This window comes from Centruroides sculpturatus, unplaced genomic scaffold, assembly GCF_000671375.1.
Source record: "Centruroides sculpturatus isolate CEXI.00-Female unplaced genomic scaffold, Cexi_2.0 scaffold307, whole genome shotgun sequence".
Classification (NCBI taxonomy): Eukaryota; Metazoa; Arthropoda; class Arachnida; order Scorpiones; family Buthidae; genus Centruroides; species Centruroides sculpturatus.
In genome coordinates, this window is record NW_019384520.1 from 436109 (window position 1) to 454649 (window position 18541).

Below are 18541 nucleotides of genomic sequence, written 5' to 3' on the forward strand. Positions count from 1 at the left end.
AGGATCTAGTTAATGTAATAATACCAATATACTAAAATTTTTTATTTCAATTTTTCATTGTCACTTATACAAGTCTGATACATTTAAGCATTTTTATCATTTGTATTAAAGATTTTTCTGGCCACAAAACATTCAATTATTGTGTTTTGTTTAATATTACCATATTTTTGTGCTTTTAAATACAACCAGTGGGTTAAAAGATAATCTAAAAGGGGTGCAAGTTATAAATATAAAAATATAACAGTTTTATCTTATTCTTAAAATATATTGTGTATGTTTATCTTCTTATTATTTTAGTTGTTTGTTTTTAATCAATCTGTAGTAACAAATATGGTATAATTGGAAAGGTACGATTCCTTGAATAGAACCTAGATCTTTTATTATTATTAATCTTCTGTAAGGAATACTATTTATATAATAACACCCCACCTCATATTACCACAAATTTCTAAAAACATGTCTTAAAAAAGACTAAACATGACTACTTGAACAACTCATGCCAAGTATCCTAATTACTATGTAAATTTTGTATTCACAAACAAAAAGCTTTATGTAAGGTTTTTGTTTGTGATAAATTTGTCTAAGTCTTTTAAGAAATATTTTATCTCTTAATCATTGAGATCAGTCAATTTATCAATCGATCATATCAAGTGTGAGACATATGTTGTTAATATATCTGCATGAAATAAATATTAAACATGCAAAATACTTTATATATTAGATTTTTAGAATGTGGCCAATAAGTATATACAGCTAACAACTGATTAACATTTTATTGTTTATTACATAAATTGTTTAAGAGTTAAAAAACAATAAAATTTGCTTTACCACTACTCAAATTGTTTTCAACCTTTAATATGCCTGAAAATGATTTATTAAAACTATAAATTAGTGTTAAAAATAACTTTTAAAAAAGGTACTTTGAAAATTGTTTCAACATACATATTTTATTAAAACCTATAATAAATCATACTTAAAGTACTGAAACAAGTTTAGTAAGTCAAAAATGTTGATTTGTTAAACATTTGTTAAAAAATTCTAAAGTTTGAAAATTGCACCCAACATTTTTTTCTAACTTCTCCTATCAAACATATACTGATACAAGAAAAACACTATTTGAAAAATGAATATTTAATATAATTTTTTTAATCGATTTTTAAATTACGCACGAGCTTCATCACATTAGCAATTCGTTTTACTTTTCTGGTGTTATAACACAAGGTATTAACAAAGTATTGTAATCGTGTCTAATTTAACTATCCGGGTGTTTTGCAATTCTCCACGTTTTGAGACCCCTGAACTCAAAAAAGACAAAAAAAGGGAGAAACTCCCTGGATGTGTCTGGGGATCTTTTTCGTTTAATATCTCAGTGAAGAGTAAAGATTAAGAAACGAAATTTGGCACAGTAACTTGTATATAAGAGGCATTGATGCTGTTAAATTTTAGAGTACGGGACTCGAGAAGATGGGGAGATAGAAGGGATCATGTGCAGTATCTCGTGTGGGATCGGACTTACTTGTTAGTGAAAATATTACAAATTATTGGTATTTGGAATATTTTTTTATAAAACCGTTTGAATGGAAACTCAGCTCGAAAAGAAACAAGAGAAATTTAATTTAATTAATTTTTAAAATTAAATATTTAATCATATATTCTATTTCTTTTCAAATTTTAAATAAATAATTTCATATTAAAATGTCTTTCAAGTATTTATCGATTTATTTTTAATAGTTTTAATCGAATAAATATAAATTTAAACGTTATTTTACACGTTCTAACAGCGTAAATATAAGAAGTAAATAAAATTAATATATTTATTTAAGTCTAAAACAGTTTTTTTTCCTTTTCTTGGGTATAATATAGGGTTGATGACCGAATTGTAAAGGTTGCTTCATGATAATAAAACACGATGTGGGCTGTGACAGATGTCAGCATATCACTTATAACACAATACACTTAACCACCCACAACACACTCCTGAATAAATCAACTAAGAGATTTAAAAGAGATATAACTTTTCATATTCTGCACACGAAAGTCTCTTCATTGATAAAAGCATGAAAATATTAATGCATTATTGTGGCTTTGAGAAGTAGAAGAGATACGACGTTACGCCACTCTTTCTTTAAAAAAATATAAGTTATAGTTTTATATAAAATTCTTTTAAAATCTTCATTTTTAAATTATCTTTGACAAAAATAAACAAGAANTTTGCATTAAATATATATAAATCATTAAGTTTTTAAACAGCTAAATCATTTAACTCAAAAATAACAAGCTTCTTACATAAAAATTTTCAAATCATCAATTAGCCAGAACACCATTGGGGTAGATATGTACAAATATTGGAGTGACAAGCCAATGAAACGACAAGTAAGAAAGATTTCTCATTGTCAGATTTTTAATGGATGTACAAAATGAAGTGTATTTACTTAGTAGAAATGAGTACTATACACATGGTATAAAATAAAAATATTCTGAAGGGAGGACAATCTGCTAGTACAAAGATATTGGGGAGATATGTTTCTTCTGTCCCATATGTATAGACACTCAAAGAATACATTCAAATTATATCTTTGTACAATAATAATTTAAAAATTTCAGCAAGTATTTAAAAATTTACATTTGAAGTAAAACTATTGACATACACCTAGACATTCTATTTTCACTTTAGCAAATGCTTAAAATATTGAAGATTCAATATCACAAAATTTAATTTTATCCATTTGTGATTGTATAACAAACTTTTAAGAACTATCATTCGACTTTCTTATACTAGATGAAATTATACTACTCTACTAATATATGAACATATTAGATTTATTATTCAATTTCAAAAATATATTAATTTCTAGAGCAAATGAGTTTTTCCTCCTCAAATAAATCTTCATATTATATTGAAACAGTTTATTAATGCTGAGAGTATATTGTCAGCATTCATATTTTTACACTGTTACTTATTACTTTTTACTACACACACAAAAAAAGAAAGAAAATTAAAAATAAAAATAGTCAGCAAACAGTTAATTCACAAAAATCTTAGTTTCAAAATTCTAAACTGACTTAAAACAGTACAAGGTCAGCCAAACCTCTTAACCAATAAATGAATTGGTGACTTAAAATCTCATCCTTAGTCAACAACCCATAAATAAACTTTATTGTTAAAATATTGAACTGATTCTATCTTTCAAATTTGATTCAAAATTTTTTAAAACTATTTTCTGATTATATAACAAAGCTCAAAATATTAAAATGAGATATTTTGTTTAAAATATGTAATAGAATTCATTGGCACTTTACAAAATAGATTAAATTGCAAGCAAAAATTAAATTTGTATTCTTAGTTATTTTATAAATTTTGATTAATATTAGTGAAAGTAATCTTTTAGTAATGTAAATTTATCCTTATAATTTATCAATAAAAAGAACATTAAAGCTAGATAAATGGATGTAGAAGTATATTTAGATAAATTCTTAACTAATTACCATCAATTTATATATATCATCATTAATATCTGTAAAAATATTTATTTTTAAATCGGACTAATACTCAAAGAAATTCATTACTTATTTGCATTTATAAAAAATTTATTTTCTATACTAATTATCATTAAAATATAAATTTTCATATCTAACAAACATTCACTAGACAACAAGCTTTTTCAGATTTACAAGGAACAAAAGTTTTTGAACATTTCAAATACAAATTTCTCCAAGAATGATTTGTATTTGAATTATTTTGAAATTTTGTATTGTTTTAGAATAGTTTTATTTGTTATAAAACACAATATATTGTAAAATCCTTGTAAGTCCGAAGAAATAATCGAATTCGAAAGTTAAAACATTTTCTATTCCGTGGAAATATTTAAAACACAGTTTCTATTGTACTTTTGAGTTTACATTTTAGAAAATGTTAAAAATCACCTAATTATGTAATCAAAGACAAGATTATAACTATATAAACTGCATTCATCACTCGGAAACAGTAAGTACTCGTCTCGCATCCATTTTTTCAAAAACAAGACACGATTTATTAAAAAAAGGATCGATATAATAAAATTTCGAGACTTATAAGTCTTAATAAACAGGAAAAAGTTTAAAATTTCAAAATATGAAAAGATTTATTTAACTTCAATCAGCTGTTTATAATGGAAGCCACTTTTAAATGTGATAGATGCATATTTTATATACAACAAAACACGTGTAAGATCAGTGAAATGTACATATAAAAAGAAATTAATCGATTTTGATTGGATAATTTAAAATTTTTTAAATTTGAATTTAAAAAAAAAAAAAAAGGAATTCGAATATCTCAAGTAAACTGGAACGAATGGCAAACTTCGTATAAAAATGTTAACATATTTAGTGATAATAATAATTAAAAAGTAAATATAATTTAAATTTAAAGGATATTTTTTTTTCTTTTTTTGCAAAATACAAACATTTACCGATCACTTTCTTCGGTGGATTATCCGAAGATGTTTCTCCTTTCTTAATTATTTCTGACATTCTCACTCGACAATTCTGAATTTACAGAATTACAATAAAGTTTAAACGGCAGCCTTCTTATAACTAATAACTTCCTTATAAATTTTTTCTATTAAATAAATAAATAAAAACTATTCGATTCGATTCTTCTTCCAACGCATTTAAAGAGGATCGTTCCAAGTTCCCCGATGAACGCCACAGTTGTAAATAACGATTGGTTAATTTTTCGCATGACGTCATCAATTAATCAACTGATTAATATATTATTTTAACTTAAATATAAAATGATTATTAATATTTTATAGGGAAATATTAATTATATACAATTTTTTATTTAAAATTACGTAGTTTTTGTGTCAATGTTCTCCGTTGAGTTATGTATCTATTTTATTTCGTTGCCATGACGACGCTTATGACGTAAAATACTATAAGTCACGTGATCGTTTTTAAAATGGCAGCACGTGGTTTAGAAAAATTAAAAAACGGGAGGAGGAGAATTGTTATATAATAATTAATGGAGTAGGAGTTATTGTTTTTTTTTAAATTACGTTNAAGTTCTGTTTTCTACGACGATCGCTCCTGTTAAGAACAGGAGAAACTACGTAATTTTTTTGTATTTTTTAAAAATAAACTGGTGAGGCGATCCTTCTATTTTTTAAGGACTCGAAAATACCATCCTGAAGGACTCGAAAATACAATCCGAAGATTCCTCACCCGAAAACCAAGAAGATCCTCCTGAAGGAATCAGTCTCGTAATTAAATAAAACTTTAATTTTATTTATTTTTCAGTTAGAGTTGTTGGCAGTTTCGCCTTTAATCTACTCTCGTGAGAGAAAATTTAATTTCACACGACTTCTAAAAATAGCTTGTATATTTTATTTTCGTATCTAATCTGATCATATTAAATGAAATTATGATTTTATTCCTCCTATTCTTTAATCCTTATGAGTACTTTTTTGTAAACCGTTTCCGCCCTGTGGGCACTAAGAGGGCCTCTTTTTGCAAGCCCATTATGGGTTCGGCCAGGCCCACAATGGGGCTGCCGGGTGGTGAGGAATGGGACCCGACATATCTGAGCGGACCACCCCCCGAAAAATTCCTGGGGATTTTTCGACCCGTTCGGATTCGAGCCCGGGTCCCCCAGAGCTGTAGGCTGCCACCTTGACCGCTCGGCCATCCGGCCGCATATTTAGGATTTAATTATTTCAGTCGAAGCGGTAGGCTGCCACCTTGACCGCTCGGCCATCCGGCCGCCTCCTTGTGAGTACTAAGAGGACCCTTTAATCAGGGTACGGCTAGGCCGAAAATGAGAAAGCCCGACATACCCTGACAGTCCACTCTGAAATTTAAGGCCTTTTTATACTCCCTGAGCGGAAAAAGGCTAAAATCACAAAAAATCCACTCTGAAAAATTCCTGAGGTTGTGTATCTGGATTCGATTCCGGATCCCCCATAACCGTCTCAGACAACCGGCCGATAATGAAAATATACTAATAAAGTGAATTGGATTACGTCAAAAGTATGCGAAATACGATATTAAAGTATACAAAAATGATAATACAGTATTTTGAAACGTTAAAGCTAGTTAGAAGATAATTTCGATATATTATTTTCAAAATTATACGATATTTAGTGTTATCACTATAATAAAACATGACTGATTATATGCAACAGAGAAGTGTTCTAAGATTGTAAAAATTTGTATATAATTAGGTTGTTATATTTTGATTAGCAGAATCATATTTGGTTCTTTATCAAAATATACACATCTGGTTATATTTCCGAGAATATCAGTACTATAAATTATAGATATTTAAACATTTTAAGGTATTTGTGATGTTTTTCCGTACTGATTTCGTATCAAAATAAAAACATCCTGTTATACTCCGTATTCTTGAAATATATATAGCTTATTACATAAATATTAAGAAAAACTTCTAAATTCTTTATATTTTATTTATCTGATGATTTAGTTTCAATTTAAATTTATTTGAATGTTTGAACTTTTAAGAAACTTCATGTTCAAATGAGGATCGAAGACAGAAATTTCCATGGACAGTTTGAAACGGATATATTGTATATCCATATGTATCTACTATTACTTTTCTAGCTTGTTTCACTTTATCACACCACGTCTTCATTTACACTTAGCATAGAAATGATGTATTTAAAACAAAACTTATTAAAGGAAAGACAGACGGGTGGATGGACGAGAATGAGCATTTATAGGTCTATAATTTTTCAAATTGCAGCCCAATAATTAGAGGATTTTTTTCTGTAAGTATGGATGTTAGAGTGTGTGGGGGTGTAATAATTAAAAATATAAAAAGTTTATAAATAAAATATTATAACATATAACGCCAAACATGGAATTTTAAATATTGCCGGAAAGTTAAGCAACTTGTTGCTACAGTTTTTAATCATGCTCATCTTGAGTTCTGCAGGGTTCACAAAGGAGATCCAAGTAATTTAATACATACAGATATATACTATGCCAAGTAATTATTAACTGACAAATAAACTATAAGTAGTAATATATACAGTATATCTTAAAAATGAAATAAACATCTAGTAAGTAATTTTTATAAATTTATTATATATAATAGACCCTCGATTTAACAGAAAAAAGATCTCTGTCTTATAAGTTTAAAACTTTTTTTTTATTCGCGAATAGAGCATGCTAAAAAGTTAGAGTACTTGTAATATTATTTTATTCATTTGTATACTTTTTTTTTTTTTTTCTTTTTCCGCTCTATAGGCACTATAAGAGACAGATTAATAACATTTTAACACGTCTTGTATATTTTAAGTTCGTTATTAACTTAATAAAAGAAGACTTTCTATAGTTCGTCACTCACCAGCCGACACATCCAGTAATCCGACACTCCGCAGAGAGACACGTACAAAATTTTGTTATCATTTGTCAATGTATGCGACAGAGAGAGACTGATGTGCAGTACGTGTATATTGTCAGTGGCTATTCGTTTGTTGTCGGCAAACGTCACAATCGTGATTAACCGACGTCTAAAAAGCATGGAGTAACAGCAGTAAATATAATAGCCTTAGGCTGTGTACACACTAGGCGTTTTTAAACGCGCGTTAGCTCGGCGTTCGACGAGCGTTTTCGGAGCGTACGCACTGGCTCAGTTTGGAAATGGACGTGAAAGTAATTGCTTGTGTGCCCCTCCTCCATCGTAGCTATAAGACGATGGCAGAGGCAAAGAGAATTTTGGGTGCACCCAATATTACGAGATAGACTGACACGTGGAATGTCTGCGACGTTGTATCCAAAACTAAGACAAAATGAACCCAAGTTTTTTAATTCTTTTACAATATCTATAAAATCCTTTGACGATGGTTGGTCTCTTTTAGATTTCATCAATAAATAGATCGTTCTCCATTTCATCACATATATTTCAAAGCGCTCGGCTGACGCCCGCAAAAAGCGCGATCGAATGTACAGTAACATGGCAGCACATATATCTCAAAGCGCCCATAAAGCGCGCGTTTTAACAAAAATCTATAAACTCGCGTTTGAATGTGTACGCCTATATAGAACTCTTGGTTCTTTAAAACGCGCGTTTAAAAACGCCTAGTGTGTACGCAGCCTTAGTTTCTCTGAAATTGCGTTCAAGGACAAACGATCCGCCTCTTAGGAACGAGGTTTAAACCGCGACTCAAATTTTATTTAGTTTGTTTTATTATTAAATTATGGCAACGCAATACTTGGGCGATCATGCCTAGGGGGAATGCCTTCCGGAAAATCTTTTAAGGGTAACTGGCGTTACAGACATGGAGAAAACCTGGAAAATTCCACGTGGCCAGCCCGTCCTAGGCGAGGCGCGAACACACAACTGAATAACCAGTGTTCAGGGAACGGAACCGCTTGGCCATTGGTGGGCCTTGAACTTAATTTAGAGAACGGGATTTAGAGAAAATTTCGTCTCTGTCCAAAGTGTACTTACACGGTAAGTACACATTGAACCAAAGGTGGGAACCGGGTTTTAGTGTCCACGCAGGATAGAGTGAAAAACTAAAAGAAAATCAAATATCTGGGTTAATAAAATAGCATATATTTTAATTATTTAAGAAAATTATTTTGTACGTTTCATAACTTACCTATTCTTAACTTCCTATCTTAATACAATATACTTTTTACACGTAGTTCATAATTTTATTGAAGGGTTAAGCTGGATTTAAGTTCTTGCGTAAAGCATCTAGCGTACATCACAATGTCATTAATTTGACGTCAATGTGCTCCACGCAAGAACTTATTTCCTATTTATTGTATCGGGATTAATATGGAAGTTATTGCATAATCACTTATCCTCCGAAGAGCCAAATGAAATACTTTTCGGGATGCCTGTTAGGGGTAACTAGCCGACGACCGGATGGCCTACTGCTCTGGAGGACTCGGGATCGAATCCGGACGGGTCGAAAAATCCCCAGGAATTTTCCGGGGGTAATCGGGGGTAATCCTCCGTCCTTCACCCCATTGTGGGTCTGGCCAAACTCATAATGGGCTTGCTAAAAGACTAAAAGAGGCCCTCTTAGGACCCACAAGGCGGAAATAAAAAAAAAGGGTAACTAGCCCCTATTTAGGCGTTAGAAACTTATGTCTATGGCAAATTTACTTGCTATAGACATAAGTGTTTTTAAAAATATTTTTATTGATTAATTCTATTCTACATTGATTATTGAAGAAAAAAAATTAGAACAAAATACAGTATTTAAAAATAAAACGTTATTTAAAATAAATTCTAAAAGATTTTTTGGCTAAATAAAGTGTTGCCAATTGTGATTGCATCCGAACTACCGCAGCGCCGAAAAGAATAAGCGCCATCTGTGTTAACTTTGGTTAGACTAAATTTGTTTTGTCATTGTGTAATTTTACGTATTGTTCCAAATAACTTGAAAATGTCTGATTATTTGGGTAAAGATATGAGAAAAACTAAAAAAGAAGACAAAGACGAAGAAAAAGAAGAGAATATTAAAGGTGATTACAGAGTTTAATTAATTAGGCATAAATGGTACACACCAACAAACTGAACATGGAAATGATTTAAAATTAAGCAATAATACCTTTAAATTTAAATTCAATTGCTTTACAAATTCACAGCATCAACAAAATTTAATTAAAATCTCCTGGAATGCTTAACTTTATATTGAATTATATATAATTATTTACAGGTAAAAATAGATATTGATTTGTTTTATTTTTTTATCTGCCCCGTGGGAAATAAGAGGGCCTCTTAATCATACCCATCATGGGTTTGGCATGCCCACAATGAGGGCAGCCAAATGGTGAGGGATTGGACTTGACATATATATGTGATTGATCAATCCTGAAAAATACCTGGGGTCTTTTGACCACAAATTCGATCCGAGTCTCTAGAACAGTCTTTCTCAACCTCTAACGAATCGTCGCCCCTTCAATAAAACCATTACATAGTATCGCCCCCTTCACTTTAAAATTCCGATGCCCAGGGCCAAGGCTAATGCCAAATTCGTACTGCATTGAATAGACTAGTGACTAGTGTAATGTTATTTGTTTAATTAACGAATAAAATATCTAATTATTCTTAATGTAATGTTTTACTATATTGTCCAGAAAATTGTTTTTTGCCCCCCAAAATATAAATTGTTACTAATTGCCCTCTCAACATGGAAAAATGCTCACATGGGGGGTGATATCGCCCCGTTGAGAAACACTGCTCTAGAATGATGGACTGATATCTTAACCATCTGTCATCTGGCTGTTCAAGCAGTAGTAAACAATTGAATGTTATCCTATGGGCAAAAAGGGCAATTGCTCACCTAATCAATAGGGGGTCTCAAACCAACCTTTTATAAGAAAATATTTCCTCAAAAAAATTCCCTCAAAGTATCTGAAATCAATACTGTACAGGGGCTAATAAAACAAATTTTACTAGGCCCATGAAGCTATAATGCACCATTAGTGGTAAATATTTATTGTAATAGGTTCTACATTTATTAATAGTGAGGTTACGGCCAAAGTTTTCAACATGAAAACATAAATGTCAGACATTCAGCGCTGCCTTCCTGTAAGCCTGCCTAGAAGTTTAACAATGGTGTTTGGAATGTCAGTGGAATTATGCTCGATGTTTTTGCGTTGAAATCTTTGGCTGCAACCTTGCTATTATATCTACTTAATATTATCAGGGTCAAATGTATAATCATCTAAAAACTTGAATTTGCATCTCGATACAATTGTTATTCTGTCTGTCCAAAAAATACAATCAAATTTCCATTTTTGGGTATGCTGCACAATAAATTTTATAATGATTAAGGTTTAGTCCTCCATCTTAATAGAAAAGCATCAACATAAAGGCATTATCTCACTAATGAATGGTTAAGTAAATAGAAAATACAATTCATCCTTTAAAGAGCTGAATATTATTTTTTTAAATAAAATAGTAACCTTTTTCAATTCAGTTTTGTTAAAATCAATTAAAATCTAATTAAAAAATGATACAAAAAAATTTTGTTGGGTTTCTTTAATAAAATAAAATAAAAGGATGTGAATAGTAAATTTTAGTTTGAAATGAATAGACATTTGGATTGAAATTGATAATGAAATTGGTTTCTGATGATTGTATTATAGTGTTGAATATATTTAGGTTAGGTTTTTGTTGTTATCTTAAATTTTATAAGTTATTTTGCTATAGTTTATTATGATTTTATTAAGTTGTATTAATTGAAATATGCTAATTTTGAAAGAGGGAAGAATAAAAATTTTCTTGAATATAAAAATGCAAGTATTGTGCGATTATACAATAGAAAGTAGCACAAAAATTGTTATTTTATACATTTGGTGAATATAAAATTATTTTTAGTGTAAAGAAAATTGGATATATTTCAGATTTTTGATCTAAGAAATGTTGTGGATACTTTGAAATTAACAACTAGAATCTCTAATAAAACCATAGCTTTTTTGACGTGCTCGAATTAACATATACAAAGGAAAAACATTAATAAAACTGTAATAATAGTAATGAATTACTATTATATTAACATTTGGTTGCATTTCATTTAAATTTTGTTATATTAGTATTAACAATAGCATAATGTATGTTATAACCTATTTTATGATCGTGTGCTTGAGAATTAAAGGTGGATTATACTTTCCAGAAGTAATAAAAACATTTATTTATTGGAATTCTTGCTACTAATAATCATTCTAGGTTAACAGAACTTTGAATTTAATTGAAGATTAACTCTACAAGAAAATTCTTTAATATAAGTTTCTTTTGTTTAAATTATGCATTAAAACTTTTTAAAAATTTACATTAGCAAGGAAAATTATAACATCTGCAGTCAAATTAAAAATTGGCACATTTTGTTTTTAATCATCATTATCAGCATCAACTTATTCTACCATTTCAAATTATGGTATAACCTCCCTTACATAATCATCCTTCATTTGTGCCCATGTTTGCTTATCGTTTGCTTCTCTCCACCATGTTGTGTCTGCTTGTTTTCTTATGTCATAGTCCCATCTTAAATATGGATGCCCTTTGGGTCTCTTCATTCCCCATGGATACCAAATTGGGATTCTTGTGGACCATCTGTTGTCAGTCCTCCTTGCCAGATGTCCTGCCCATTGCCTTTTGAGAGATTTAATTCTGTGGATCACATCAGTTACCTGGGTTCTTCGCCTAATCCATTCTATTCTTTTGTGATCTCTCTTGGTTATTCTTAGCATTCATTGCTCCATTGACCTTTGGGCAACTTGGAGTTTCACTGTTATTTCTTTCTTTAGTGTCCAACTTTCACATCCGTAAGTCATGACTGGTAGTACGCATTTATCAAATGCTCTTTTCTTCAGATGGATTGCCATTTCAGACCTGAAGATTTCAGAATTTCATCCAAATGTAGACCACGCTAGTTTGATCCTCCTGTTGATTTCTGGAAGTAGTGAGCCAGATTTGGATATTACTTGTTCCAGGTGTATATATATATATATATATTATCAATATATATATTGTTAATATATCAATATATATCAATATATTGATTAACAATATATCAATNGATCATGCTAGTGTGATCCTACTTTTGACTTCTGGAAGTAGTGAGCTAGGTTTGGATATTACTTGTCCCAAATATATATATATATATTCAACTACCGTTTCTAGTGTGATGTCATTTATTGTTGTTTTGATTGTGTACCAGTTCATTGTACATGACTTTTGTTTTTGCCAAGTTCATTTTAAGGCCAATTTCATTGCTAACATTGTCTAAATCAATGACTACTGCTTGTAGTTCTGCAGGATCTTTAGCTATCAGGGTGACATAGTCAGCAAATCTTAGGTGGTTGAGGTGTTCTCCATCTATAGATATACCTTTGTTCTTCCAGTCTATTTTATGGAATACATTTTCTAGGGTTGCCATGAAGAGCTTGGTGATATTGAGTCTCCTTGTAAAATGCCTTTGGTTATGGGAAATTCTGGAGCGTCATCATAAATTTTTACTGTAGCTTTTGGTTCTCTGTATATGTTGGCTAGAGTTTCTATGTATGGTTTGTCAATGCCTTGGTTGGTTAAAGCCTCTATTAATGCTAGGGGATTATGGAATCGAAAGCCTTTTTGAAGTCAATGATCCATTGCCAGTTATATTCAATATTCATTGGTACAGCTTAATAATTCAGTGTTTGTATATGATCTATTGTACTGAAACCGCTTCTAACGCCAGCCTGTTCTTGTGGTTGTGTGGCATCTAATGTGTTTTTAATCTGTTGTTGATAATCTTCGTAAATATTTTGTAAATACAGTAGAGCATCGTTTATCTGAATCAATTGAGGACTGGGCTTGTTCGGATAACTTATTTTTCGGATAATCGATTATGTACGAAAAAATATATTAACCTATCCCGTGTTGAAATTTTTCTCTGTTGCGTGTCACTTTGCGTTGAATTTTCGTCGCTGTTAATCCTAATGTAAACTTTTTAAAATAATAATTGTGGCTATGGTATCATTAAAAATTATTTCTTTATTTTTTACAAATGAAATAAATATATTGAAAAATATAAAAACCAAAAAATATATATAATTAGAATGGTCTTGTAAAGAAGTTTAGTGAGTTTTTGAGCCAATAGGTTCCACCTTCTGAAATTTATTGTAAGTTTGAAAGAGGCTATTCTTCTCTATTACAACCCCAGACTTTGTATATAGCACATTGTAATATGGATTTGCTGCAGGCATTTCAATGGGAAGATGTTCCTCCTTCATACAGTCCAAATCAGGCCTCTTCTGACTTTAATATTATCTTTTGTTTAAAGGAACATGTTACTGCAATTGCTGTTTTGCAACTGATGATGAATGCAAAGCTGTTGTTGGATGGCTGCTACAACAAAGGAATGAAGTTTTGAGGAGTGGATGAAAAAGTTTATTATACATAGCAATAAATACCTGAACTGGTTGGCTGATTTTGTTGAGAAATAGCATATTGCTTGCAGATAAATGTTGTATATATTCATCTCTGCGATAAAAGTGCAGTAAAACCTGTGTAAACTGGAATTGCACAGTATAGAATATTTTTTCCAATTTGATAACAAGTTGTCCTATCAATTTTCATTAAAGTAAACCTGATGAAAAGCACAAAATAATATTAAAGTTTCAATATTCTAAGATCCATGGGCAAACTTGAGACAACATGTGTGCTTACTTGAATAAAAAAAATATCAAATAATGAAGTTTACACTTAAAATTTGTGAAATTTTGTATGGAGGATTTCCAAAACTGGGTTAGAGTGAAACCAGAAGTCATGTTGTACAAGGATATCTTTAATTTTCAGTGATAAAATGAGGGATACCTGTATATAATTCTCACTTTACATTAACAAAGATAAAACCTTATCTTGAATCAATGTCATGAAACTTAGACAGAAGTAGTGTAATCAAAATTATATCACATTAAACTAAGGTACTATGATAATTTTCTAATAAGATTTTTGGATAAAATTGTCCAATATTTGGTTTGACTTCTCAATTGGACACTGGACAAGATCCATAAATCTTGATAGTTTGGTTTATAACAGGACATTGGCAACCCTAGTAATACCACGGTCTATATGATATGGATGAGGGTTAGGTTAGTTGTATTGGTCACCCAAGAATAAGAGACAACTGCTAGAGATTTACTTAAAGGGAACAGAGGAGGAGAGAGTGCATAGAACTCAAGAATTTTTAATTTAAGAATTCCGTTTAGCTGATTAACATACTTGTTATTTCTGTCAGTTGTATCAGTTTTAAGTCAATTATATAACCAATCATGCAGTTATCCTTCTTAGCATCTTGCATATCAAGCAAGCAAGCAAGCCTGCTAGAATGCAATATGGATAGGATGCTAAGCAAGAGAGACTTAGACTTTCTTATTATGTAAAGGTAAAAACAAAGGAATTTTTTTTATTACAGTGATGCAATTGTCCTGTGCACCTGCTAGTATACTGAATAAACCAGTAGAGATTGTGGTCTTTCTCACTGACCAATGGTCGCAAAGAAAAAATAATAAAACAATTAAAACCTTGTTAATACATAGAAAGTACTAGTATACAAAATAAATTATAAATAGATTATAAATAGAAAACCTTTTTCTCCTTTCTATACAAATTGAATCTCTGAATATTAAATTTCCAACTATTTTAATAGTCTCAATCTGATTGAGGATAGTTTATGTAATTTATTTTCAATATTTTCATACAACTTTAAACTGTTAATAAAATAAATATTTATATATTTAATTTGTAGATACTAAGCAAAACAAAAAAAGGGCTGTAATTGTATGATTAAATGATTATACAATCCCAATCAATCATTTATTGTTAATGATGATAATTACATTCTTAAAAACACATCTTATCTATCAAGTTAATTCCAACAATCAAGAAACAATTTTGTGACATGAAATACTGCATTTTCCAGGAAAACTCTGTACCGTGCCAAGATGGTGAGTAAAGTATAAGTGGTTCTTTCTCTACGTTATTTTCACTGAAATTGTCACATGTTTAGATTTTTTAAAAATTCTGCAAGAGGTTCAGGTCAGAAGTGTAAGCTGATTGGATCTCAGACTTGATCTCAACACTTGAGAACTGCTGGCATATTATGAGCACAAAAATTGCAGAGAAGAAACTTGAAAATAAACAGCAATTGCAGTAGTGTATTAGTAGAGTTTAGTATCATGTGTTTGATATAGAATACTCTAGGAAACTCATCAGCTCTGCTGGGATGCTATAAAGCTGTTATTAAGGCTCATGATGTCCTTATGAAGTATTAGGATACTATGCCTACCATGCAACAAGAAATAACTGTTTGTTGTTTTTTCAGACCTACTTAAGATAACCATTTTTTCTCTGTAACTTTGAATGGCAAGTTCTTGCATCAATACTCATTAACAGTGTTGGTAAGACTATGGTGTAACTTAAAATGTTCCTTTCACAATTCTTCAGACTGGAGTATAAGTGTAATTCTTACTACAGTTTTTATTTAAGAATATTCTGTAAAGTGTTTTAGTACTGTGGTGTAAAAATAACACTTAAGTTCAATGTAGCATTATATGCAATAAATTGTATTTCTTTGGTTTATTCCTCTTGATTTCTTTTCTGCATTATATATGTTATCATTACAAATACCAATTATAGTTTAAATAACATTTTGCACATCTGTTGAACACTTTCTGGTAGATACCATTGGTGATGTAATTTCCATGGTAACTACTGTATATCAATTGGGATGTTTGGAAAGTAATTTCATTTTTTTTTCTTGTGGAAAAAAACATTTTATAATATATAAATATTTTATTGAATTATATATTGATAATTTTGTTCAAATACCTGTTGCCAGCTTTCTGGTAGTAGCATGATTCCACATTCATAAAAGTTTTGATCTTTGCTTACAAAAAACTGATCCAAGTGATTTTTGACATCTTCCTTTGAAGTAAATGTTTTACTGTTTAAAAAATTTTGTAGACTGGAACAAATAATAATTTGAGGGTACTAGATTAGGAGAATATGGTGAGTGTGTGGTAGCACATCCCATCCAAGTTGTAACAGTTTCTGATGAGTTACCAAACTTGTATGAGATATGGCATTATCATAGTGAAACACTATACCTTTTTTGTTGATCAGTTCTGGCCTTTTCTGTTTGACGGTATCACTCAATTTGTCCATTTGATGGCAGTACACTTTTGAATCAATTGTAAAATTGGTAGAAGCTCAAAAAATAAATTTCTTTAAAATCCCACTAAAGAAAGCATCTGTCGTTAAGAACATGTGGAACCCATATATTGAGCTTTGAAACAGAAAAAGTCTTTTCAAGTGATCATAAACGGTTCAATTGAACAAATTTAATCTTTTAACGATTTCTTGTGTTGTTATGTGGCAGTTTGCTTCAATCAACACCTTTACTTTATCTTCATCAGCTACAACTGGCCTTCCAGAACATGGTGCATCTTCAATATCAAAATTGACAGAACAAAATTTTGTGAACCAGTTTTGGTACTGTTGTTCTGTCAACACATTTCCATACATATCACACAATTTTTTTTCTTGCTTGAACAGCATGTTTATTTTTTGGTAATAAAAAAGCAAAATATGCTGAAAATGCTGCTTTTGATTTTTCATATTTGATGGGACACCAAAAAAAAAGACAATTGCACAGAATCATAAAACTTTTTTACAAATAAGCCTTGAAATGTCAGCTGTCAAAATATATAATGACTATATGGTTTAAAATGAAATTGATTGGTAAAAATATAACTAATTCCTCTAATGGTAAAAAATGAAATTACTTTCTGAACAATCCAATATTTGCTAATTCTTTGAATGATTAAAAATAAATTTTCTATACAGAAAAATTTGTCCTCACATGCCATACTCTTCTAACTTGATATCTTGTGACTGGCTATTCCTTAAAATGAAATGTCAATCAAAAGAACTGTTTTGTATAGTAACTCAATTTTAATCATATTTAGTAAATGTTCTTTTTAATACATTTTTATACCTTTGAGATTAGTTAAAAGTAAGTATTTTGTTCTAATGTTTAATTAAAATTTAAAGTATTAAAATAAAGTTATTTGTGTTTGTAAATGTTTATTTTGAATGTAATTTATGATAGATAATTTCATTTTAAATAGTTGAAAATAATAAATTAATGTATGTAAATTAATGTTGTATGTTTAATAATTATGTTATATGTATGTTTTTAAATAGCATTGGATGAAGCAGACATTGCCCTGCTTAAAACTTATGTAAGTATGATAATTGATTTTTTTAAAATTAGCATTAAAAGATTTTAAAATATTCAAAATTTTAAAATTCTTTAATTTGTTTTTGTAGGGTGTTGGGCAGTACAGCAAAGCAATAAAACAAGCAGATGATGACATTCAATCAATTTTAAAGAAAGTAAATGAATTAACTGGTAAGTATACTTAAAATTTAAATATATAAACTTTATTTTATTTTTTTATCATTATTTCATTAGTTTTTTTTCCACATTTGAAAAATTAATATATTTATTTTTCTTAACCTGGGCAATGTCAAGTCTGTCTGCTAGTTGTTAACAAAAGATAAAGTTGAACTTCAAGAAAACTCAACAGCAGTATGTCTGAAAAGCCTGTGTGAATTATAAATTTAATTAAACATTTACTTCTTTTCGTGTAATGGTTCTTTTTTCTTTAGGCCCACCAGTGGCCAAGCAGTTCCATTCCCTGAACACTGGGAGTTCAGTTGTAGGTTCACACCTTGCCAGGACGGGCTGGTCACATAGAGTTTTCTGGGTTTTCTCTATGTCTGTAATTCCTGAATAGGGGCTAGTTACCCTTAAAAAGACCTCTCGGAAGGCATCCTCCTAGACAGATCGCCCAAGTGTTGCATTGCCGTAACTTAACTATACAAACAAACACCATTTTTCTTTATTAACCAACTTGTACTGATTTACAGGTAGTTTTAAAGGTAGAATGGGGTGGTTAGCTGTTGAGTCAACTATGTGATGATTTAACTACTGATGATTTAATAAGTTCACTCATTGACAACTCCACA

At 30.2% G+C, this 18541-nt stretch overlaps 1 protein-coding gene and 1 long non-coding RNA gene across 2 annotated transcripts in view; one reads left to right on the forward strand and one right to left on the reverse strand.

Annotated features, from left to right (window-relative positions):
* Positions 1–4718, reverse strand: part of LOC111622724 — a 35320-nt gene extending 30602 nt beyond the window's left edge. Inside the window, exon 1 of the mRNA XM_023365142.1 lies at positions 4449–4718. Coding sequence (XP_023220910.1) covers positions 4449–4509 — 61 coding nt within the window. The 5' untranslated portion in view covers positions 4510–4718. The remainder of the gene's footprint in view (positions 1–4448) is intronic.
* Positions 4719–9300: 4582 nt separating this feature from the next.
* LOC111622726 lies at positions 9301–17924 on the forward strand. Its single transcript, XR_002756324.1, has 3 exons — positions 9301–9483; positions 17714–17751; positions 17840–17924. It is a non-coding gene; the product is annotated as an uncharacterized LOC111622726 (long non-coding RNA).
* Positions 17925–18541: the final 617 nt, after the last annotated feature.